At 48.6% G+C, this 26,034-nt stretch overlaps 1 protein-coding gene across 1 annotated transcript in view; it reads right to left on the bottom strand.

The window, feature by feature from the left end:
• Positions 1–23,258, bottom strand: part of ARFGAP3 (ARF GTPase activating protein 3) — a gene marked incomplete at both ends in the record, with an annotated part of 46,471 nt that extends 23,213 nt beyond the window's left edge. The window contains 7 exons of the mRNA XM_080706396.1: positions 2,807–2,866; positions 8,076–8,163; positions 9,111–9,194; positions 10,700–10,831; positions 14,473–14,545; positions 18,112–18,230; positions 23,190–23,258. Of these exons, the coding sequence (XP_080562522.1) occupies positions 2,807–2,866; positions 8,076–8,163; positions 9,111–9,194; positions 10,700–10,831; positions 14,473–14,545; positions 18,112–18,230; positions 23,190–23,258 (625 nt within the window). The remainder of the gene's footprint in view (positions 1–2,806; positions 2,867–8,075; positions 8,164–9,110; positions 9,195–10,699; positions 10,832–14,472; positions 14,546–18,111; positions 18,231–23,189) is intronic.
• Positions 23,259–26,034: the final 2,776 nt, after the last annotated feature.

Here is a 26,034-nt window from a genome sequence, read left to right as displayed (position 1 = left end):
TGAAGTATAGTAGTGACTCTTTTTTTATTTTGCAGGTCTGGGGAGGAACCCAGGGGCATTCTACCTCCGAGCTACACCCCCAGCCCTATTTGTTATTCTTTATTTTGAAACCTGGTCTCACTGAGTTGCAAAGGGCCTCACTAAGTAGCTGAGGCTGTCCGCGAACCGCGATCCTCCAGTCTCAGCCTCCCAAATGCTGGATTACAAGTGCGTGCCACACACCTGGCTTAGCAGTGACACTTTCTAAACTACACAAAAATATGTGACGCGTTTAGAGAAAGTTTCTTTTCTTTCTTGTTTTAATTTTATTTTTGCAGTGCTGGAGATTAAACCCAGGGACACTACCACTGAGCTATCACCAGCTACTTTTATTTTTATTTATTTTTTGTGACACTAGGCATTGAACCCAGGGGCATTCTACCTCCAAGCTATATCCCCAGCCCTATTTATTATTTTTTTTTTTTTGTTAGAAAAGGGTTTTTTGTAGCCGGGCATGGTGAGACCATACTTAGTGAGGCCCTCTGCAATTTAGTGAGACCCTGTTTCAAAAAAAAAAAAAAATAAGGGTGTATTCATTTCGAGTCGTCCCCCCGTGCCATTTTGGCATGGGGCTGTATTTCTATTTTCTGTATTTCTATCTTTCTAATAAACTTCTTTAAATCTTCAAAAAAAAATAAAAAATAAAAAGTAGGGCAGAGGGTATAGCTCAGAGGACTAATGCCTCAGAGTTCCATCTACAGACCCGCCCCCCCAAAAAAAATAGGGTTTTGTAAGGTTGTCAAGAGTCTCAATACATTGTTGAGGTTGTCCTCAAACCTCCTCCTCTCTCAGCCTCCTAAGTACTGGGATTATAGCTTGTACCACCAGGCCAGGCTAATTTTTCTTTTTGAGACAGGGTTTTGCTAAGTTTATTTTTTTATTTTGAGAGGCTGGCCTCTAATTTACAATCCTCCTGCCTCAGTCTCCTAAGTAGCTAGGATTAAAGGTATGCAACACCACACCCAGCAGGGTTCCTTTAAAAGTAAATTCTGAGTAAATTTCAATCAAAGGCTATATATTCTGCTTTTACAATTATGTTTAAGCTCGGTACAGTGGTGCATGCTTGTAATCCCAGTACTTGGGAGGCAGAGACAGGAGGATCACAGGTTCTAGGCCAGCCTCGGTTACTTAGTGAGGCCTTCTGTAACTTAGTGAGACCCTGTTTCAAAATAAACAATAAAAGCCTGGTGTGGTGGCACATGCTTGTAATCCCCGCGCTTGGGAGGCGGAGACAGGAGGATTGCGCTGGTTCGAAGCCAGCCGCGCTGGCTTAGGAGACCCTGTTTCCAAAAATAAAAAAAGTATAAAATAGGTCTGGGAGTGTAGCGCAGAGGTAGAAGGGCTTCCAGGAACCCCAGTACCACCAAAAAAAAAAAAAAAAAAAAAACAATAAAAAATAGGACTGGGGGTATAGCTCAGAGGTATAACACCCTTGGGTTTAATCCCCAGTCCAGTACTGAAAAAAAATTATGTTTAAGAGATGCAGAAAGAATAAAACCTTGACTTTTTTTCTTACAAATACGAAACTGTGTGGGCTGCAGTTACAGCTCAGTGGAAGAACACTTGCTTAGCATGCAAGGGGCCCTGATTCCATCCCCAGTACTGCAAAAAACTTTTTAAAAAAGCTGAGCGTGGTGGCGCACGCTTGTAATCCTCCCACTTGGGAGGCAGAGACAGGAGGATTGTGCAGGTTTGAAGCCAGCAGCGCTGGTTTAAGAGACCCTGTTTCCAAATAAAAATATAAAATAGGTCTGGGAGTGTAGCCCGGAGGTAGAAGGGCTTCCAAGAACCCCAGTACCGCCAAAAAAAAAAAAAACACCTTTTAAAAAGATGAGAATGTGCTATAATGGGAAATGGGATGAAAGAAAGAAACCACATATGGCAAAAGATTAGCCCTAACAAGAGAACAACATTACATTTCAGTGTGAAAAAGGTAGCTATTAATGGAGTTTTCTTTCCATCAGTCTTTCCTGGATTTGCGTCCCATGCCACATAACCACCTCTGGTGAGTCTCATACACAACGAACGTGCCAGAACATTCTACACAGCTGAGCTGCTTTTCATCAAAGCAGCTGCTTTTCGATTAATACAGCATGCACCGATTTCCAATTATAATTCCCGGATGACGAAAGGTCAGTACTGAAGTTCACCTATTACATAGTCAAAAAGAGAAGAAAAGCCGGGCGTGGTGGCGCACGCTTGTAATCCCAGCATTTGGGAGGCGGAGACAGGAGGATGGCGCAGGTTCGAAGCCAGCCACGCTGGCGTAAGAGACCCTGTTTCAAAAATATAAAATAGGTCTGGGAGTGTAACCCGGAGGTAGAAAGGCTTCCAGGTACCCCAGTACCACCAAAAAATAATAAAATTAAATAAAATTATAGAATACAATAATAGGGCCAGGGGTGTCACTTGGAGGCAGAACGCCCCTGGGTTCCATCCCCAGTACTGCAAAAAAAGAAAAGAGACAGAGAGAGAGAGAGAAGAAAATCTGCTCTCTTGAGTAAACACGAGCAGAGTGGGCCGGAGCCCTGCTCCTGTGGGGCACCGCCAGCCCCACCTCATCAGCCCGCGCAGGCTCGCGGTGCTGGCGGCGTTACATCCCTCAGGCCGGCTGACAAGGGCGGCCCCACGCGGATACGTCCCACAGATGCTCTCCGCCGCGACGCTGCGTCACTAAATGGAGCCACGAGGGCAGCGTACAGACAGGGCCCCTGCTTTCTCGGGAGTCTTCCTGTTCTGATCAGATACAGCGCTGCACGCGGATTACCTAAGGCAGGCTTCGCTGGGGCATTAAGACCTTCCACACTGGGTCCTTGTTCTGGTCCACCTGAAAATTAAACATGGACATTGATGCAGAGGACATTCTCATCAAACTTGCCTTCCAACGTGTAACGACTCAACTTGCTCAGCACTGTGTACCCGATCTTATCAAAGATCACCTTTCTTTGTTTGTTTGTTTTTCCGGTGGTACTGGGGTTCCTGGAAGCCCTTCTACCTCCGGGCTACACTCCCAGACCTATTTTTTACATTTTCATTTTGGAAACAGGGTCTCCTAAGCCAGCGCGCGCGGCTGGCTTCGAACCTGCGCGATCCTCCTGTCTCCGCCTCCCAAGCGCGGGATGACAAGTGTGCCACCACGCCCGGCAAAGATCATCTTTCTTTTTAGCTCCAGATTCTATTTATCATTATAATTTTTTTTTTTGGTGAAGCTAGGGAGGAAAGCAGGGCCTTGCCCGTGGCAGGTAGGTGCTCCACCACTGAGCCATATCATCAGACCTTACTACAATTCCTTACAACATGATTTGTAAAAAAGTTTTCAGCCGGGTGTGGTGGTACACGCTTATAATCCCAAAACTTGGGAGGCTGAGACACGAGAACACAGGTTCATGGCCAACCTCAGCTACGTAGTGAGGCCCTCTGCAACTTGGTGAGACTCTGTTTCAAAATAAAAATAAAAACTAGGGCTGGGGGTGAATTCAGAGGTAGAATGCCCCTGGGTTCAATCTCCAGTACCGCAAAAAAAAAATTATACATATTTATGGGACAGCATATGACATTTTAATTCATATATCCAGCCGGGCATGGTGGCGCACGCTTGTAATTCCAATGCTTTTGGAGGCTGCGACAGGAGGATTGAGGTTCGTGGCCAGCCTCTGCTACTTAGGCCCTCCGCAGTTTAGTGAGACCCTTTTCAAAATAATCAAATGGGGCTGGGGATGTAGCTAAGATGTAATATGCCCCTGGGTTCAATCCTCAGTACTGCAAAAAATAATAATTCATATATACAAAGTAATGATCAGATCAGGGTACCTGGAAGACCTATTATATCAAAGATTTAGCATATATTTGTACCAGAGATAACTAACATCCCCTCTACTAGCTTTTTTATGTTTCTTTTTGCAGTACTGGGGATGGAATCCAGAGGCATTCTACCTCTGAGCTATACCCTCAGTCCTATTTTTTTTATTATTTCAAAACTCACTAAGTTGCAGAGGGCATCATTAAGTGTCTGAGGCTGTCCACAAACCTGCGATCCTCCTGTCTCAGCTTCCCAAGTACTGGGATTCCAAGCATGCGCCACCACACCTGACTTTCTACTAGCTATTTTGAAATTAGAGTTAATTGTTGTCAACCACAGCATCCTGCTGTGCTACGTATGACGTTAGAAATGATTTCTCCTACCCAACAAAACCTCCATATCCTCTCTACATAACTTTTCCCCCTATCATTAAGAGATCTGAGTTAAAAGTCCACTAAAGTAGCTGGGTGCTGTGTGGCCTATGCCTATAATCCCAGCTATCTGGGAGGCTATGGCAGGAGGATTCCAAATTTGAAGCCAACCCAGAACACTCAGCAAGACCTTGTCTCAAAAGAGAAAAGGAAAAGCTGGGTGTGGTGGCGCACGCTTGTTATCCCAGCATTTGGGAGGCTGAGACAGGAGGATCGCAGGTTTGTGGACAGCCTCAGCTATTTAGTGAGACCTTGTTTCAAAATAAATAAAAAATAAGGTAGGTGGTGTAGCTCAGAGGTAAAAAACCCCTGGGTTCCATTCTCAGACCTGCAAAAAAAAAAAAAAAAAAAGGACAGGAATGTAGCTGAGTGGTAGAGCACTTGCTTAGCACACACAGGGCCTGGGTTCAATCCCCAGTTTCCTCCCTCCCCCTAACCCACTAAAGGAGAAGTGCATTTTGAGAGAGGGGCGTAGGGGATGGAACCCAAGGGCATTCTACCGCCGAGCTACATCCCCAGCTCTACTCTATTTTGAAACAAGGTCTCACAGGTTGATGAGTATCACTCCTTGCCAAGGCTGTCCTCAAACCGCAATCCTCTTGTCTCAGCCTCCTCAGTACTGGGGATTACAAGAATGTACCACCATGCCTGGTTTAGAAATGTATTTTTTAATCCTTTGGTTTTATAGAAAAATTATTACTGGTTTCTTAAACTAATGTCATTCAGAATTCTATCTTATAATCTAAGGTTCGGTTTTGTTTCTTTGATTTTTTTTTTTTTTTTTTTTGCAGTACTGGGGATGGGATGTAACCCAGGGACATCCTACCTCTGAGCTACACCCCCACCCCTACTTTTTATTTTTTATTTTGAAACAGGGTCTCACTGAGTTGCAAAGAGCCTCACTAAGTAGCTGAGGCTGGCCGTGAACTTGTGATCCTCCTGTCTCAGCCTTCCAAGTACTGGGATTAAAGCATGTGCCACCATGCCTTGCTACTAGTTTTAAATGTCAGGCCTAATAGTGGTTCAGAGAAAACTCTCTTTAATTTTTTAACTATTTAAAAGATAAATTCTGGTGAAGGCATTTAAGTAGGCAAAGCAGGATGGGGGAGTTCAAGAATATTCTGTAAGAAACAACTGAGCCCCCACTTCTCAATGACCTACTGTGTGCCAGGACCGCCCTGGGCTCTGGAGAACGGGAAAGCAAGGCCTCCTGCCCGTGCTCCACCGCGCAAAGCTCGTTTGCTTCTCCTCACTTTGCCAGCCTTAAATTAACTCAAGAGGCTGCACCTGTTGCCCAGTGGGGACTCGTGGACACCTAGGTGTAGGCCCAAAGGAAGGGCTCCCTGATCAGCTGCTGCACAGACAACAGGCAGGAACCTCCAGCTGCTGCTGCAGGTGCGTGGGGAGATGGAAGGACACAGGAAAGCAAGCCTTCCAGAGAGCTCGTCAGCTCTCAGCAGGGGCAAGAATGGTGCCTTGTTCTGCACTTAGGTACTCAGGCTTCTGCTCAGAAAACCAACGAAGACACCAGGACTACAGAGGTCACACTTACCCCTGTGGCCCGTAACCTTCCATCTCAAAAGGCCCGCTATGCCATTAAGTTGTCATAGTAACACGAGTCAAGTCAGCATCCACACTTTGAAAAGACACAGCCTGTCCCCTGTCCTTTGTCAGGAGAGTGCTGGAATTGCTTTTCCTCTTTCCTCTCTCCAGTGGAATCCATCAACAGCCTAGGTAGATCCCTCATCTTAAAAAAGAATCTCTCCCTAGAGAAGCTCAGAGTCCAGGGGAAGGGCCTCACGGTGACCTGAAAACTAAGGGACACAGCAACTTCCAGAACTGGGTGTGCTATGCTCTACGGAAGGCAAAGTACATCGATACAGCTGTGACTGGAGTGTTTGCTGGCTGGACTTGGAGCTGAAACGCCAACAAGGAGGCTGCCCATGCCTGGGACAGAGCTGCACGCTAAGCAAAACAGAAGGCCACCACGGGGAGGGAGGAAGGGCAAGTGTGGCGCAGTGCAGCATACGTTAGCAGCGTCTAAGGAACCCAAAAGCTAACTCCAGTTAGGGGGAAATGTCTTCTTTGCAGGTGTCTAAAGTCCTCCGCACACAAGAGGAATGTGACGGGCCGGGGCGGAGCTCAGCGGTGCAGCGCGAGCCCAGCAGGCACGTGGCCCTGGGTTCCTGGGTTCCATCTGCAGCGGAGGGTCAGGTGTATGGAAAAAACCACAGGTTGCAAAACACCGCCATGTCAGAGTTCTTCAGAGGTTAAGGGACAAGCCTTCATCTACACATGAGTTGCACATACCACTTATCGCCCTTTACGGTGTTGTTCAGAAGGGAAACTCTGACCTGCATGAGGTCAGTTCACCCCATTCCATCTGTGGTCTGGAAGCGCAGAGGGGCTCCCCACTCCAGGGTAACAAAAGCTTCCGCTGCGTTTTCTCCTAGGACCACCATGTTTCCATCTAAACCCTTGACCCACTGGAATTTGGTTTCATGTAGAGTAAAAGAATTCTGCTTTGTTTCATTTACCCCCAGAATGTCAGATATCTGTCCCAATTCCTTTTTTTTTTTTTTTTTTGGAGGGGGAGAGTGGGATTACTGGGAATTGAACCTCTGAGCTAAATTCTACCTCTGAGCCCGGCTTAAAGCTGCTCAATTTTAAGAGAAAGAACTGACTAATCATAGTGAATTTTATTTTATTTTATTTTTGGTGGCACTGGGGGTAGAAACCAGAGGCTTTCTACCTCCGGGCTATACTCCCAGACCTTTTTTATATTTTATTTGGAAACAGGGTCTCACTAAGTTGCTGAGAGCCTCACTAAGCAGCTGAGGCTGGCTTCAAACCCATGCGATCCTCCTGTCTCAGCCTCCCAAGTGCGAGGATTTCAGGCGTGCGCCACCACGCCCGGCCTTAAGTGAATTTTAATATGTAAGCAATTGATAGAAGTATATTTACTATAGCTATAGCCAAACAATAAACTCACCAAATGTCAACCACTAGGATTAACTTTTTTTTTTGGTGGTACTGGGGTTCCTGGAAGCTCTTCTACCTCTGGGCTACACTCCCAGACCTATTTTATTTTTGAAAACAGGGTCTCTTAAGCCAGCGCAGCTGGCTTCGAACCTGCACAATCCTCCTGTCTCCGCCTCCCAAGCGCGGGATTACAAGCGTGTGCCACCACGCCCGGCATAGGATCAACTTTTTAAGTAATAGTTTTTAACTTGAAATGTTTTCTGATTATAAAAGTAACACGTACTCATTATAAAAGTTCAGAGACAAGCCGGGTGTGGTGGCGCATGCATAATCCCAGCATTCAGGAGGCTGAGACCTGAGGATCGTGGTTTACAGGCAGCCTCGGCTACTTAGTGAGGTCCTTTGCAACTAGTGAGATCCTGTTTCAAAATAAAGAATAAAAAATACAAATAAATAAATTAAATTAAATTTTAAAAAAATAGGGCAGGAGGAGTAGCTCGGAGGTCAAATGCCCCTGAGTTCCATCCCCAGACCTGCAAAAAAACAACAATAAAAAATAAAATAAAAGTTTAGACACTTTAACATTGTGTCAAGCAGAAGCTAAAAATCCTCAGGAATTTGACTCTCTACCTAGTTAATTGGTATGTACCTTCAAGAATGTCTCCTTTGTGTATATATGTTTTTTCTTTTTTGCAAAAATGGGATCCTATTCCATGTTCAGTAATCTCTATAACCTAGCACAGACACCCTAACCTTCAATAGTTTCAAAGCATGTCAGTGCACGGGAGGACACTGGCGGGGGCTCGAGGCGCCACCTTCCTCACCTTCCTTGTCCTCCGGAGGGGCCCCCAAGGCCCGAGGTGTGCGAGGAGCCGGCTCTGGCTGTGCTGATGCCCACACCGCGTCAGTCACCTGCAGTAAGGTGAGGAAAATCATTATAGACAAATGAAACCGTCACCAAGAAACTAGCCAGGCCCCAGGGGGCTCCAGGCAGAGGGCAGGCTCCCTCAGGGGGCTAGACTAAGTACTTGATGTTGGTGTCCACAGGCCTTCCCCTTCCTATCAAAAGAACCTGGAGAAAACCCGGGCAGTACCTGGATTGCCGGCAGGCTGCCACCAGACCAGAACGACCAGGGTGGCAGTACTTAGCAGTATTCAGAGATAACTTCCCTCTATTAGGAACTAAGCACTCTTTTCTTTCGTTTTTTCTTTACTTACTCAATAAAAATGTTCTCCCTCTCCTCTCCTTTTTCTCTCACTCACTGGAGATTGAACCTGGGCACTCTGCACTGAGCTACATTTCCAGTCCTTTTATTTTTTGTTTTGAGACAGAGTCTTGCTAAATCGCTCAGGCTGGCCTTCAACTGGAGATCCCTCCTGCCTCTGCCTCCCAAACTGCTGGGATGCAGATGTGCGGCACTGTGCCTGCCTAGGAACCAAATACTTTTACCTACGTAAGTAAGTTTAGTTCTTCCAAGCCTGAAGGCATGTACTCTGTACACAGCCACGTCAGGCACTGAGATTTAAACTCCTATTAAAACTGGGCTCATTCTCCAGTTGCAAAGGCAAGTTGACCGTGGCCCGTTACTAGGAATAACAGCTCAGCTTCCCCAGGTCCTCGGGACAGACGCAAGCGGAGTGTTGTGTGGGGCCTCTAGACTGGAATGGCCACGTTAGATAGACCTGGGTGACCTTGGACAGCTGCCTCTCACTGGATGACGTAAGTCAATTTCTGTCTTGTCTAAGTGATTACATTTCAGGATTGTCTATTACAGAAGCTCATCTGTATCTCAACTGAAACATTTTAAATACATACTTTTTACAAGCACACTTTAAAATCATGTGAACATAATATATACCTCAGGAGAGACATGAGAGGCAAAAAAATCTTCCTCCTTTGGTGGTGGGGACGAGGGCGGAACCACACAGCTATCAAGCCACAGCTAGAACAAAACAGCAGCATTAGCATTCCTCATTAGCATGTCATTAGCATAGCATACAGGGTCAGACCACGCCCTCTGCCCCCACACAGACCTGCTTCCTGAGATGGGTCTTTCCCAAAATAAGCAGTCACTACTTACAAAGGGCTCTGAGCACCTTGTAGTAATGAATTAATCCAATCAACTTCACTTCCAAACCTTGCAGAGGTCAAGTGCCCAACTTCAGAAACTCTTTTTTTTTTTTTTTAGTGGGATTGAATCCAGGGGCATTTACCTCCGAGCTATACCCCCAGCTCTATTTTTTATTCTTTGCATGTCTGGGAATGGAATCCAGGGGCATTCAACCTCCAAGCTATACCCCCTGTGCTATTTTTATTCTTAATTTTGAAACAGTTTCTCACTAAGTTGCAGAGAGCCTCACTAAGTAGCTGAGGCTGTCCGCAAACCACAATCCTCTGGTCTCAGCCTCCAGAATGCGGCTAAACTTTATTTTGAAACATGGCCGCTCTCACTAAGTTGCAGAGGTCCTCACTACGCAGCTGAGGCTGGCCACAAACCCGTGATCCTCCAGTCTCAGTCTCCCAATTACTGAGATCACAAGTGTGCGCCACCATGCTCAGCTCAGAAGCCCTTTCTGAAAAGGAAAGATGGCGGACTTCAAATATAAGTGTAGGTTCCAAACTACAGTCAACCTCAATGCTATGGGTGCCACAATTACAGATTTACCTACTTGCTGGAATGGCCTGTAACCTCAAGTCAGTACTTGTGATTCATTTTCCTTCCAGACATGCAGAGCAGGCAAGAGGCGCTGCGTTCCTGGCTGAGGCTGGACAAGGCTCACCCTGCCGCCTTGTTTCCGTTTCTACACTTGGAAACAAGTGTCCTGTTTGCAGTCAACTTAGTGCCATGTTCTTCACATTTTTGTGCTTTTTATGGATAATTTCATTGTTTAAAATGGCCCTCAAGTGTAGAGCTGAAGGACTGTCAAATGTTCCTAAGTTCATGAAGACTGTGATACACGCTAATGAAGAAACACATGTGGCCAGTCAGCCTCTCTCAGGCCAAGTGACGGTCCCTCGCCCTTAGTTCAATGTTCATGAGTCAGCAATGCAGAGTAAGTAAGATGTGTTCTTGGGTACTGCATTCATGCTTCAGCAGCTGGGAGAAAAACTCAGAGCCTCTCATGTTTGGCAAGTGCTCTACAACTGGCCTACGTCCCCAGGCCATGCAGTGAGCTATCTTTACACAGAACACACGTCACGTCAGAACGTGTGATCATCAGGTGAGGGACACGGAGCCTCATCCTCTGGCTTCCCCAGAGCGATGCTTTGTCTTCACCAACTCAGTGTTCCCTGCGAGGTACAGAACCTAACTGCCCCCAGGAACGAGAACAACTGCCCACTGTTTCCTTAGGGAGAATCCAGAATCCAGGTAGAAAGTTGTGCTGTTACGATAAACACTACTGTGTCTACGGAATGAGGAGTTAGGACAGCCGGCCGGGGACTCACGTCGGTGCCGTGCTTCCGTGTAGCCTGGGAGGCCTGGGCCTTGACCTTCTCCCTGTACAGCTGCGCGGCGCGGCTGTTGTACTTGGCATTGGTGTCGCTGGTGACACATCCATGCTGATGGAAGAAGGAAGACTAGGGAGGAGAGAGTGCAGGTTAACAGGGGACTGCGTGAAACCCAACACAACGACCAGGGGTCCAGACAGAATGAGTGAAAATAAAGATCATGAGCAGGTCTGAAAAAATGTCCCCTTGTAGAAGGGATTCCCTAGCCAGGTGTAATGGCACATGTCTCCAATCCCAGTACTCGGGAGGCTGAGACAGGAAGATCGCAGGTTTGAGGCCAGCCTCAGCAAGACCCTTAGTGAGACCTTGTTGCAAAATAAAAAATAAAATAAGGCTGAGGGGTGTAGCTCTGAGGTAGAACGCCCGTGGATTCAATCCTAAGCACCAAAAAAAAAAAAAAAAAGAGAATTCCTTCCACAAATGTAAAGTCAATACTTTAATAAAACCAGATACAAGACTGCCTTCTGAACGTTACTCAGAGGAAAGCTGTCTGCTCAGGACTGTGTGTGAACATGTGCGTGTACAAGTGTGTCACTCGGGACTGAACTCAGAAGCATCCTACCTCTGAGCTCTACCCCCAGCCATTTTTATTTTTTATTTTGAACACAGGGTCTCTCTAAATTATAGTACGCTAACCTCAAACTTAAAACCCTCTTGCTTCAGCCTCCCAAATTCTGGGATTACAGGTGTGTGCCACCACGACTGGCTCAGAGTTCACATCTCAATTAAATCCTGTAGAAGCTGTACAAGCAATCCTTTCATTTTTATTAACCTAATTTGGCTAGTAATAGCATGATTACCCAAGTGTGTCAGATCCTCTCTGAAGCTGTTTGTGGGCATCGTCTCACTAAATCGCACGGGAGTCCACCAGCCAGTCACTAGTGCTCTCTGTACCTGAAGGGAGACCGAGGCAGAGTCGACTCTCCCAAGGCCACACGGACGCCACTCAAGAAGCCCAGCGACACTCAGACCCAGCAGGACAGCTCCAAGCCTGTAACCAGACGCTCACTGCTTAAGGGAACAAAACTGACCTCACCTGGCCCACCTCACTGGCTGGAACAGCTGCTCCCTGGGGCCTGGAAGGGGCTCTGCAACTGTGGGAAGGCTCAGAGGTAAAGATGGGCAAGTCAAACCCAGTTTTAAGATAGTAGTATGAAAAGTTTGTGAGTATCGTGATAATGGGCAAGGGTTTCTGGTAAGATGCTTGAAATATCTATGGTGCACATTCTTTTTTTGTGTATGTGGCATTGAGGGGCGGAATCGGGGTGATCTACCAAGGAGCTACATCCACAGCCCCTTTTATTGTAGTCTGAGACAAGGTCTTACTAAATTCACAGGCTGGCCTTGAATTAGTGATACTCCTGCCTCAGCCTATTGAGTCACTGGGATTAAGGGTGTGCACCACCACACCTGGCTTAAGGCATTCGTTCTTTTTTTTTTTTTTTTTTTTTTGCGGGTTTGGGGATGGAACCCAGGGGGCATTTGACCTCCAAGCTACACCCCCTGCCCTATTTTTTTTTTTATTCTTTATTTTGAAACCAGGTCTCTCTGAGTTGCAGAGGGCCTCACTAAGTAGCTAAGGCTGTCCGTGAACCACAATCCTCCGATCTTGGCCTCCCGAATGCTGGGATTACAAGTGTGCGCCATACATTCTTAAAAAAATGGTAGCTTGTAATTCCAGCATTCAGGAGGCGGAGACCAGAGGACTGTGATTCGCGGACAGCCTCAGCTTCTTAGTGAGGCCCTTCACAACTTAGTGAGACCTTGTTTCAACTTAAAGAATAAAAAATAGGACAGGGGATGTAGCTCGGAGGTCAAATTCCCTTGGTTTCCAACCCCAGACCAGCAAAAAAAAAAAAAAAAACTTACTTAGTGAGACCTTCCTGTTTCCAAATAAAGTATAAATAGGTCTGGGAGTATAGCCTGGAGGTAGAAAGCTCCTGGGTTCCACCTCCAGTACCACACAAAAATAAATAAATAAACTCACATATCTTCAAAAAAAATTTAACTCTTATGCCGGGAGTAGTGGCTCAGACCTATCATTGCAGCGTTTGGGAAGCTGAGACAGGCCACTTAGTGTGGCCCTCTGCAACTCAGTAAGTGAGACCCTGTTTCAAAACTAAAGATAAAAAATAGGGCTGGGGGCGTAGCTCAGTGGTAGAATGCCCCTGGGTTCCATCCCCAGTACTGGAAAAAAAAAATAGGGTTGGGGATGTAGTTGGAAGGCAGAATGCTCCTGAGTTCAATCTCCAATACCAAAACAAAAGAGATTTCCTTAATTACATTTATAAATCTAATTAGAAATCTTCAAATCTTTAAACTTAATTTACAAATTAAATACATGTGATTCTCTCAAATACTACACTGGCAGTCTTTAAAATTTAGCAAACAAAATCTGGTCTTTTAAAACTATAAATTAGCTGGGCGTTGTGGAGCACGCTTGTAATCCCAACACTTGGGAGGCTAAGACAGGAGGATCGCACAGGTTCAAAGCCAGCCTCAGCTACTTAGTGAGGCTCTCAGCAACTTAGTGAGACCCTGTTTCCAAATAAAATATAAAATAGGTCTGGGAGTATAGCCTGGAGGTAGAAAAGCCCCTGGGTTCCACTCCCAATACCACACAAGAAAAACTATAAATTATTTCAATATTTTAAAATTTTTCATAAAGAAACTATTTGTAAATTAATATATATATTTGTCTGTTGGATTTAAAGTACAGGTTCTTAAGCTTCTAGATTTAGTAAATTGAATATTAACTCAAGCCAGGCATGATGGTGCATGCCTGTAATCAAAGTACTTGGGAGGCTGAAATAGGAGGATAGCAGGTTTGAGGACAGCGTCAGCAAGTAGTAAGACTCATCAACCTAGTGAGACCCTGTTTCAAAATAAAAACAAAATACGGATGGTGATGGCTCAGAGGTAGAATGTCCCTGGGTTTAATCCCCATACCACACACACACAAAATTAATTCACGCCAGGTGTGGTGGCACATGCTTGTAATCCCAGTACTTGGGAGGCACAGAAAGGAGGATTGCAGGTTTGAGGCCAGCCTCAGTTACTTAAAGTAATAAAATAGGGCTGGGGTGTAGCTCAGAGGTAGGATGCCCCTGGGTCTCTTCCCCAACATCACACACAGATAAAAATAATTTAAATACATGTCTTCTAGTCTAAGCACAAAAGGCGACCAGGGGCCTTCTACCTCCAGGGCTACGCTCCTAAACCTATTTTTTTTTATATTTGTTTCAAAACAGGGTCTCACTAAGTAGCTGAGAGCCTCACTAAGTAGCTGAGGCTGGCTTCAAACCTGCACGATCCTCCTGTCTCAGCCTCCCAAGCGTGGGGATTACAAGCCTGCACACTACACCCAGCTAAAAGTCACCTTTAGATGCTAAAACAATTACAGGCCATAAAGATGCCTCTGATTCCTGTACACCCTCACTTGTGCTTGAATTTTCTTGAAGCACTCATCACCGCCTGTTATCTTCTCGCTAATGTACTTTACTCACACTCTGAGTCTCTGCTCATGGGAGGGTCTTGTCACCGTAAGCGCCCTGCCCGAGCTCTGCGGCCAACAGGTTTCTGTGAGAATGAGCCCACCCAGTCTGTCCTTCAGGCTCTCCCTTTAGCCCATTGGGCCGCCCAGACGTGCAAGCGCTGCCCTTCCCCCAGTGTAAAATGAGAGGGAGAGGACACGTCTGACATGAACTTACAGCGTTCGCGTTCCCTCCAACTTGCATGCACCGCAGCTGAAACCAAGACCAGTTAGAGTCCAGCTCCGTGGATCTAAACAGAAAGAGAGTCCTACAAGTTAGTGCTTTCCTGTCCCAAATCAAACCACTGACCTGAAAACAAGTCTCCTTGGGCTTCAGGATCCTGAAGAATCCTGTTATCAGGGAGGCACACTTCCAGGATGGTAGGGCTTCTGGGTGGGTGACAGTAGGAGCAGCCTATGCCCCTCCCCCAGAAGCTGAGGTGCCCGTGGCCCCAATGGCCCGCCATCCTCTGCGCTGCCCAGGAGCAAGCTATGCCAACCTGCTGCGCTGAGTGCACCGACCCATCGGCGTCCCCTCTAGGGCACAGGGATGCCTCCCGCTCCAGGGCTGCTGGCGCTGACTGCAGCCCATCCTTAGTGGGTTAAGAGCTTAATTTGGTAACACGTGTTTACTCAAAACATGTTGTTTGGACTTTTTTCCGATCAGCCATCACTTGCACACGGAGTCCCTGCTAGGAGCCTGCAGGATGCACACACTGTGGTCACCAGTGGCAGGGCAACACAAACTACCCCCGTCACCGCCAGCGGGGGGGGGGGGGGGGCAGGATTCCAGGCTCTGGAGCCCACCACGTCCGAGGCCCCACTCATCTCCAGGGGCAGGACGAACCAGACAAAGCCAAGGCAGTACGCGCAGCCCCAGCAACCCAGCCTCACTAAGGGACAACTGAAACCTCAGCTCTGGCCTCTACAGAGTCCACGGAGGTGAGCAAATAGCAAGGCAGCCTTGGCCTTCCGTGACAGCCTGCCCCGTGCCACCGTCAAGGGTGTGGGCCTTCCAGAATGGGTGCAGGAACATGGACAACATGGACAGAATGAGCAGGGCGTGGAGGCACACACTAAAACCCAGTATTTGGGAAGCTAAGACGGGAGGATCACAGGTTCAGGGCCAGCCTCAGAACTTAGTGAGACTTGTTTCAAATTAAATAAAAAGGGCTGGGCGTGTAGCTCAGTGGCAGAATGTTCCTGGCTTCAACCCCAAAGACTACACGTGCACTGAAAACAAGTACAGAATGGAGGTGAGTCTTCAGACACACCCAAAGCTTCCTGAGGTGCTGCCTCCCATTCACTAACTACGCTGCTGCTGGCATTTGGCCTTTCCCATGTTAGTGAAGTTATTCCGATGCTTGACTCGAGTCGCATCGATACTGACACGTAATGACGAATGCGCTTCACGCACAGAAAGAAGAAATAGACATGGAGAACACAGCCAAGCGGAGCCAGACCCGGCTTAGCATTCCTGGCTTCCAGAAAGAGACCAGCAGGTGAACCTTCCACCTGGCAAGCAGTCAGCTCTCTGCAGGCCTGCCTCTGAAAGGCCCCGCTCAGGAATCCTCCTGCACCCAGGGGGCAAAATCTCCACTCTGCCACTGACTATGTGACCTGGGAGAAGGGACTTAGCTTCTCAGGGTCTTACTTTCCTCAGGTGTCAAGCAGGGATGATTACAGTATTATTTATTTTCCTTCTGCAGCGGAATGTCACCTAACTCAAGGGAAACACCGCGTGGCTAGAAGTCCACCAGCAGCGTCCTGTAAGCCTGGCACTGCTCTCCTACTAGGCACCTGGCAAGACTGTTTCAAAACAAAAAATAAGAGCCTGGCATGGTGGCACACACTTATAAATAAAAAATAAAAATTAATTAATTAAATAAAAAGGGCTGGGTGTAGCTCAAAGGTACAATGGCCCTGGGGGTTCAATTCTCAGTACCAATACAAAAAAAAGTTAGACCCCATAAAAAAACAAACCCTATCCCTCAGTGAGTACTTTCTCCCCAGACCTTCTCTTGTCTATACCCTAGACTGCCACCCTCTGGTTTGCAGTGATTCTTTTGCCATACTGTGGATGGAACCCAGGAGCATTCTACCTTGGAGCTACAGGGTCTCACTGAGTTGCACAGGGCCTACGTAGCTGAGGCTAGCCTAGAACCTCGATCCTCCTGTCTCAGATTCTCCAATGAATGCTGGGATTACAAGCGTGCGCCACCACACCCGGCTTGTAGTGATTCTTAATTGTTGTTTTTGAGTCACTTATAAGCAGTGTGATTCATACAGCTATATTTATCTGATTTTTAAAGGCTAACGGGTAAGCTGGCAAAACAGATCCTGCTGCCCAGCCCCCTCAAGATTTACCTCCCTCAACCAGGAACACCTCAGAAAGTTACCTCAGCTCCTGGATGACGCAAGCTGGCAGGCAGTGTGCTTTAGAGGTGAGGAATGGGGTGGGCCACATTATAATGCGAAGGGAGAGAGAAGGAAAGAAGCAGCTCAAAGACAAAGGGAGGGAGCCACTTATGATCAGTCTCAAGTCTAGTCTTCCTCTGCTCTGAGAAGGCTGTTACCATATGTTAACTGCTAATCATCAGTCTAGAGGAAAATACATTAAAAAGAAATCTGGGCTGGGGAGGGAGCTCAGCAGTAGAGTACATGCTTTGCATGAGCAAGGCCCTGGGTTCAATCCCCAGCACAAAAATCAATAAAATTAGTACAAGCCAGGTTTAGTGGCACATGCCTATAATCCCAGTACTTGGGAGGCTGAAACAGGAGGATCACAGGTTCAAGGACAGCCTTAGCAATGTAGCAAGACTCTCAACAACTTGGTGAGACGCTGTTTCAAAACAAAACAAAAAAATTTCAGGTGTAGTGGCACACACCTGTGACCCCAGTATTTAAGAGTCTGAGACAGTATTTAAGAGTCACAGGTTCAAAGACAGCCTCAACAAGTAGTGAGACTCTCATCAACCTAGTAAGACCCTGTTTCAAAATAAAAATAAAATAGGGCTAGTGTTGTAGCTCGGAGGTAGAATGTCCCAGGCTCAATTTCCATTACAAAAAAAAAAAGAAAAAAAATTTACAGAAAAGGACTAGAGGTGTAGTTTGGAGATAGAACACCCCAGGTTCAAGCCGGGCCTGGTGGCACATGCTTGTAGTCCCAGCATTCAGGAGGCTGAGACAGGAGGATCGTGGTTCACGGACAGCCTCAGCTACTTAGCAAGGCCCTATGCAACTCGATGAGACCGTTTCAAAATAAAGAATAAAAAATCAAGCTAGGGGTGTAGCTTGGAGGTAGAATGTCCCTGGGTTCCATCCCCAGTACTGAAAAGAAAAGAAAAAAAAAAGCCCCAGGTTCTATCCCCAGAAGAAAAAAGTAACACACGACAGGCTTTGCACCCAGCATCCTTGGGAGCTGGAGGCTTGTGCTGGAAGTGGCACCTGTCACAAGGAGGGCTCCCGCCATTTACACGCACTCTCCACCTCGCGCAGGGGGTGGGAGACCCGCGGCCTGAACGCCCTTCTCCCACCAGTGTTCTTTGCACTGCCGACGACCCATTAGAAGTGGAAGGTAAAGGAAATGCCTCGCAGCCTCCAGCCTGCCCCGGGCCTCAGTGCCACGCCGCACCCCTCTGCCCAGAGCTCTGCTCCAGACAGACCGAATAAAGATAACACATTTTCCCAGTACTTAGGAATCTAAGATTCCAACCTCCACAACACACACTAATAACCTATACTGTTACACAGTGTCAAAGCTGACCTAATGAAAAGGGGAAGGACCCCGAGGGAGAGTGAGCGAGGATTCACTTACCGAATGAAGCTCAAGTGGACACCAAGTGAGCGGTGCGACCCTGAGCAATCGATGCAAAGAAACACCCCGTAGGTGATGCTTGCCCAGCTGGGGTTCTTGGCTCCACAGTCAAAGCACACCTAAAGGAAATGTCAAGTGCAGTTATTAATTATGCTAGCCAGAGGAGTCATCTGACAGGGCACCACACGGTACGTGACTGGCTCGGGAGCTAGTAGAAAACATAAGCCTGTAATCCCAGTACTTGGGAGGCAGAGACAGGGGATCACAGGCTTGAGGACAGCCTCAGCAACTTCATGAGGGTCTCAGCCATCTAGTGAGACCCATCTCAAAACAAAAAACAAGAAGGACTGCTGGGGGTGTAGCTTGGAGGTAGAATGCCCCTGGTTCCATCCCCAGCACCACAAGAAAGAAAAGGAAAGGAAGGAAGAGAGAAACGGGATAACATCTCATCTAGGTTTTAAAAACTCTCAAATTCCAATGTCTTTTATTAGTATAATAAATATTATATTGGCTATAGCCATATTAATTATGGGCTATTAGCAGAGTAACCATGTTGTGAGTTGTTTCTGGGTCTGGATTCTAGCACATGCTTTGTGTGCAGCGGGAGCACTTGGGCTGTGACCGTCTCAGTCACCAGCGATGCATGATGCGTCAGCGGTATCTACTGACTATGGACATGAGCAGCTGGACCTGCGGGCACCCCAGCTCTCACTGCACCCCACGCGGAGCCCACACACACATTTCCTCTCTAAGCACCACAGCCATGTAACCCTGCCCTCCTTACCAAGCTGGCCTGTGTGACCAAGGGAGTGAGGCAGAAGTGATGATACATGGGTTCAAAGACTAGGTTATAAAAGACACTGTGGCATGCACACACACACACACACACACACACACACACACACACACACGCGTGCACGCACACAGTCCCAAGCTCTGGGTAAGGCCAGCTACCAGGTCTCGAGGACAGACCCCTGGTCAGCTCTGTGTAGAGGCTCGGTGCAGTGGCCGGGTGAGGCCTGGCTCCACAGCCCGTGCGTGGGGAGCCGAGACCTGCCCACACCACTGAGGGTGCGCTCAGCTGACTGCTGCCTCCTGAGGCCCTGGGGCAGGCCCAGCCAGCTCCAGCACCTGCTCCTGAGCACCCTGCAAGAGGACACATGTTCACTGACCTCAGATGCCGTGTGGGGGTACTCTGATACACGGCAGGAGGAACTAATTCACAGCATGCTCCCATAAGAAGCACGGTGTTGTGCTGTCCTTCTGCCCCTCCACTCTGTCCAGGTCACTTTGAGAACTCTTGGACACACAGCTCATGAACCAAGAGATGTGTCCTGGGCCCGCAGAGGGTGCTGAGAGCACCTACGGGGCTGGGACCTTCTGGTCCCTGCTTCCCTCTCTACCAGCATGGGGCCTGCACTGAACAGTGCGTGATAAGCATCTGCACCCCACATCTGCATATGTCCCCATCACCCCAGCATCTGAAAACAGTACTTTATTTGTGTTGGCACTCAGTAGGTACTTGGTAACCAAGTAAATAACCTATAAAACATATTACCAGTTCAAAAACCATCACTAGCCCCTTCAACTGTTAATATATTCTTCATCTGATAACCAGAGTGTAAAAATACTTTAAACAATGTAGAACCTGGAGCAGGGCATGGTAGTGCACGCTTGCAATCCCAGTATTTAGGAGCCTGAGACAGGAGGATCCGGGTTCGTGGGCAGCCTCAGCTACTTAGTGAGGCTCTTTGCAACTCAGTGAGACCCTGTTTCAAAAATAAAGAATAAAAAATAGGGCTGGGGCATAGATTGGGGGTAGAATGCCCCTGGATTCCAACCCCAGTACTGACAAAAAAAAAAGTAGAACCCAAAGCTGGGCGTGGTGGCGCACGCTTGTAATCCCAGCACTTGGGAGGTTGAGACAGGAGGATTGCACAGGTTCAAAGCCAGCCTCAGCTACTTAGTGAGGCTCTCAGCAACTTGGTGAGACCCTGTTTCCAAATAAAGTATAAAATAGGCCTAGGAGTGTAACCTACAGGTAGAAGGCCCCTGGCTTCCATCCCCAGTACTACAAAAAAAATAAAAAAATGTAGAACTTGTCATAGAAATTAGTATTTACAATTCAAGTCAGAATTGCAATAGTAAAAATTCCAAAACTAGGAGAACTGTCTTTAATATTTTTCCAGGAAAAAAACACACCGTATTTTCAATACACTGCGTAAGGCAGAGGCATCTAGATGAAGCCTGTCAAACTACAATCATCACAAAAGACCTGGCTCCTGGTCTTTACGGGCAACTGCCAGAGGCTGAGACAGGAGGATCACAAGTCCGAGACCAGCCTCAGCGACTCAGTGATACTCTCAGCAACCCAGCAAGATCCTGTTTCAAAACAAAAAAATAAAAAGGGCAGGAGGAATAGCTCAGAGGTAGAATCCCCGTAGGTTCAATCTCCAGTCCCACAAAACAAACAAATCAACAGGCATGAGTGACGGAGGCTGGGCAGCACACAGCCTCTGAAGGAGGCGCCAGTAGAGATCTGCAGGGCACGGCTCGGAGCAGGCGCGCTTCAGTCACTTCCGAGGTGATGCAAAGCTGGCCACAACAAGATGGGGTGTGTTTCCAACATGGCACATCAGCAGCCCCCAGCCCACCAAGGAACCCGCGGCAGGCGCTGCTGGAGTGCAGCTGCAGGCGGGCGGGGCTGTCCACCTGTCCACCTGTCCACCTGAGCTTAGCACTGGGCTGCTGCAAAGCGGGCACTCCCTAGAAGGACAGAGTGGCGGAGCAGTTTGCAGAGTGGAGGCTGGGGCCTGTGGAGGTTCAAAGACAGTTTGAAAACAGATCTCAGAGCCGGGTGTGGTGGCGCACGCTTGTAATCCCAGCATTTGGGAAGCTGAGACAGGAGGATTCCGGTTCGGTGACAGCCTCAGCTACTTAGCGAGACCCTTTGCAACTTAGTGAGACCCTGTTTCAAAATAAAGAATAAAAAATAGGGCTGGGGGTGTAGCTCAGAGGTAGAATGCCCTGGGTTCCATCCCCAATACTGCAAAAAAAAAAAAAAGAAAAGAAAAAAAAAAAAAGAAAAAGAAAAACAGATCTTGCTGTCACATGCTGTCACGTGATATCTCAATTCTCCTGTGAGAGACACAGCGCTTTCAGAGCAGGGACTGCCTTTTTATTTCTTTTTTCTTTGTGGTACTGGAGATTATACTCAGGGGTATCACTGAACTACACCTCCCAGCCTATTTTATTTTTTATTCTGAAACAGGGTCTCACTCAGTTGCTGATGGCCTCGCTAAGTTGCTGAGGCTGACTGCAAACCTGTGAGCCTCCTGTCTCAGTCTCCCAAGTACCAGATTACGAGAGTGTGCCACAATGCCAGCCAAGTTGTTTTCTTTAACTGCCTTTCCTGTCTAACTTTATCTTAGAGCTCGTGTGTGTATGTGTGTGTGTGTGTATGTTTGTGTGTGTGTGTGTGTGTAGTACTAGGGTTTGAACTCAGGAAAATTCTACTTTTGAGCTACACCCTCAGCCCTATTTTATTTTTTATTTTGAAACAGGGTCTCACTAAGTTGTGGAGGGCTTCATTAAGTAGCTGTGGCTGGCCAAAAAACCTGCAATCTTAATTGTCTCAGCTTCTCAAGTACTGGGATTATAAGCATGCGCCACCATGCCTGATTAGAGGTCCTATTTATTTATTTATTTATTTATTTATTTATTGAGGTACTGAGGATTGAACCCTGGGGCATTCTACCACTGAACTATACCCCAGACCTATTTTTTATTCTTTATTTTGAAACAGGTCTAAGTTATGGAGGACCTCACTAAGTAACTGAGGCTGGCTGCGAACCTGCGATCCTCCTGTCTGAGCCTCCTAAACACTGAGATTACAAGTGTGTACAACTATGCCCTAGCTAGAGGTCTTTTTTAAACCCCACTTAAAAATGCTTATTGTGCTGGGCTGGTGGTGCATGCTTGTAATCCCAGCATTCGGGAAGCTGGGAGGGTGAGACGGAGGATAGTGGTTTGAGGCCAGCCTCAGCTTCTTAGTGAGGCCCTTTGCAACTCAGTGAGACCCTGTTTCAAAATAAAGAATAAAAAATAGGGTTGGGGGTGTAACTCGGAGGTAGAATGTCCCTGGGTTCCAATCCCTGTAGTGGAAAAAAAAAAACCTGTGAGCCTCCTGTCTGACTCTTCCACACACAAGTCCACTCAGGTCCCTCAAGTGTCTCCTAGTATAATGAAATGGACTTTACTTTGAAACAGGGTCCCACTGGATTGCTGAGGCTGGCCTCGAACCTGAAATCTTTCTGTCTTAGCCTTCCAAGTACTGAAATTACAGGTTGTGCTGCCATGCCCAGCAATGACATCGATTTCTTATTTAAAAGGCCTTCTTTCCTTTGATGAATTCAAAGAGAATACATCTTGATGTGGTACTGAGATCAAGCAGATGAAAAATGTTTCCACACTGCTAACCACAGATTCAATCTCTTCTAGTAATACAGTAACCACACTCTACAGACAGATCAATAGTAAAGAAGTGGGTACTGGAAAATTCCTGGAGCCTTTCTCCTCTAACTTTCTATCACACACACACACACACACACACACACACACACACACACACACACACACGAACCCCCAAGGGTCTGCGGTGCAATGGAGTCCTGGGGGCCTCCACGGAGCCGCCTTAGCATTACTGGACAGCCCCCCCGAGGCCCCGCCAGAGGTCAGCGGCTGCAGGGCTCCCCAGCCTCCCAGCCCGGGGGCGGCGGGGTGGCGCGGCCCAGGCTTTCCAGCACCGTGCGCCTGCCAGCTGGCGTGTCTGCTCCCGCGTCCTGCCCCAGGAGCCCGGGGCGCCCGGACCCTCCCAGGCCCCGGGTGCCCGCCCAGCCGGCGCGGAGCCAGCTGCGCCCCTCGCGAGCCCCCCGGGGCGCGGAGCCAGGTGCGCCCCTCGCGAGCCCCCCGCGGCGCGGCCGGGCACAGTGCGACGTGTCACAGGCGGGCGGCTCCTCCCCCGGCCTGCCGCGGGCGCCCGCAGCGGCCCTCAGGCCGAGCGCGCCGGCCGCCGCTACCTTGTTGGTGGGCACCGAGCGGAGGCGCTTGAAGATGGCCAGGATGTCCTGCTTGCTGGGGTCCCCCATCGTCACCAGACACCCGCGGTGCCGCGCACCCCGCCGACTGCGAAGCCGCGGAGGAGCGGTTGCCGCCTCCCAGAGGCCAGGGGGCGGGGCTGCGCGCGACGGAGGCCACGCCCACCACCCGGCGCCTGCGCACTCCCCGCCTAGAGGCTCCCGCTGGAGCCACGCGGGCGGCCCCGCCCTGCTGCCAAGCCACGCCCCCCCCGCGGGCCGCACGCGCATGCGCAGGAGGCTCGCGCGCCCACCGCCGGCCTGGGTCGCCTTCTTTGCCAGGCATGTGCACGCGGAGTAGCGGGGCGAGGTTGGCCTGGCAGGGGCTCCCACGTGCACACTCCGGCATCCTCCAGCATTTCGGCCTCAGGAGCAGTTTCGCCTGCGAGCTGCTTCCGTGCCCGAGGTCTTGTCACAGCCTTCCCGCGTGGACAGCACAGCCAGCCGTTCCAGATGGCAAAGTGGCCCAAAGGGAGGACACGACCCTGGCGCCGGCCGCCGCTTGTCGCCTCCTTTTGAGAGAGACAATTTTTTGTTTTTTGATTTTTACTGGGGATTGAACCCAGGGACGTTCCGCTTCAAGTTACAACCCTAGCCCTATTTATTTATTTACTTATTTATTTATTTATTTATTTATTTTTGCGGGTCCGGGGATGGAACCCAGGGGCACTCGACCTCCAAGCTACACCCACTGCTCTATTTAGTATTCTTCTATTTTCTTTTATTTATTTTTATGGTACTGGAGATGAAACCCAGAGGCCTTCTTCTTCGCGGCTACACTCCCAGACCTATTTTATATTTTATTTGGAAACAGGGTCTCACTAAATTGCTGAAAACCTCACTAAGTGGCTCAGGCTGGCTTCCAAACTGTGCGACCCTCCTGTCTCAGCCTCCCAAGCACTGGGATTACAAGCGTGCGCCACCATACGCAACTTTTATTCTTTATTTTTGAAACAGGGTCTCACTAAACTGCAGAGGACCTCACTAAGTAGCTGAGACTGTCCGGGAACTGCAATCCTCAGTTTCAGTCTCCGGAATACTGGGATTACAAGCATGCGCCAACACGCCCGGCTCCTTATTTTTTTTATTTTGATACAAGTTCTCGCTAAATTCTTGGGGCTGGCCTTGAACCTGCAGTCCTCCTGTTTCAGCATCCTCCCAAATACTGGGATTACCAGCATGTGCCATCCACCCCCAGCTCTTCCTTTCAAATTCACTCCTGTTGCCAAGCCCGGAGTGGTAATCGGTGCTAGAAACTTGGTTATTGGTGCTGGAAAATTGGTTCTCTGTAAACACTAATCTGAGCGGGGAGTAGAGGTACAAGCTTGTAATCCCAATACTTGGACAGTTGAGACAGGAGGATCACAGGTTCTTGGCTGGCATCAGCACCCCGAGGCCCTCTGCAACTTAGTGAGACCCTGTTCCAAATAGAATAAAATCAGGCTCGGGGTATAGCTTGGAGGGAGAATGCCCTTGGGTTCCATCCCCAGTCCCACATACACACACACAAATCGGTCTGGTGTCTTCCAGTGGGGATGGGGGATCGGAGCACGTGAGGCAGAGTGCTCGTTGGCACTGAGGAGGCCCCTCGCCCTGGGCTCCCTCCCACCCTCGGGTTACAGCCCCCTTACATCATGTTGTATCCAGGAGGTTTGAAGTGAGGCAAAGCTGCCGCCTACAGCGGTGGGTGTGGACCTGCTAGGAAATGTAGCCTGAGGTTGGGGCCCACAGTGGAAAGAACAGGTTGTGCAGTCACGTGCAACACTTGGGCTCCAGCCCCAGTTCTGCCAGCTGCTTCTTAGCTCTGAGACCTCGGTCAAGTCACTCCCTTCCTGTGAAAGCTTGGTTTGCTCATCTGTACAAAGGCGCTCCGGACGGAGCACCCACCCGCAGGCAGCCCCAGAGAGCAGCCCCCCGGGGCAGTCCTGGCAAGGCCTCCGGCCAGGCCTTAGCGCTTCAGGAGCTAGGAACGCTCCTTCTTCCTGTCAGCCGAGAGACCCCAAAGGGAAGCTGGGGACGTTGGAACTGTGGACTCATAAACCCGGGGTTGGACCTTTTCCAAGGAAGGGAAATTTACCACCTTCCAGCAGAGTACATTACTTGTGCAGACAGCTTTGTTGAAAGTTCCTTCTTATGTTGACTTGAAATACATACCCATGGCCGGGCGTGGTGGCGCACGCTTGTAATCCCCGCGCTTGAGAGGCAGAGACAGGAGGATCGCGCAGGTTCGAAGCCAGCCGCGCGCGCTGGCTTAGGAGACCCTGTTTCCAAATAAAAATGTAAAAAGAGGTCTGGGAGTGTAGCCCGGAGGTAGAAGGGCTTCCAGGAACCCCAGTACCACCAAAAAAAAAAAAAAAAAAAAAAAGAAATACATACCCATGTACTTTGTGCTGCTTGGTACTAGTTTGGCCCTTTATAGAACACCCGGCGTTTATGAGAAGCAGTCGTATCTGTCCTGATAGACATGATGGTTCCTTTACGTATTTGGAGCTGAAATCTTACTAAGTTCTATCAGATTGGGGCAGAGAATGGTCTGGTGTGTGCTTCACTTTCGAGATCCCTGAGAATAACCTAGAATGGCGCGAAGTCCAGACAGTCTCTACGTTAACAGAGGAAGCCGGTGGTACTGTGTATACACCTTTCACGGTCTCTCACCCGCTTGTGTGAGACTCATCAGAGACTCTGTGGCCACCTAATATTATATAATGTCCGCTGTCCCTGTCTATCTGCCTCCCCTCAACTGAATTTAGGGGCATTCTCCCTCTGAGCTACACTCCCAGTCCTATTT

Source organism: Muscardinus avellanarius (assembly GCF_963383645.1).
Source record: "Muscardinus avellanarius genome assembly, chromosome: 11".
Lineage (NCBI taxonomy): Eukaryota > Metazoa > Chordata > Mammalia > Rodentia > Gliridae > Muscardinus > Muscardinus avellanarius.
The sequence above is the reverse complement of the archived record's forward strand: the minus strand, read 5'-3'. Positions and strand labels throughout refer to the sequence as shown.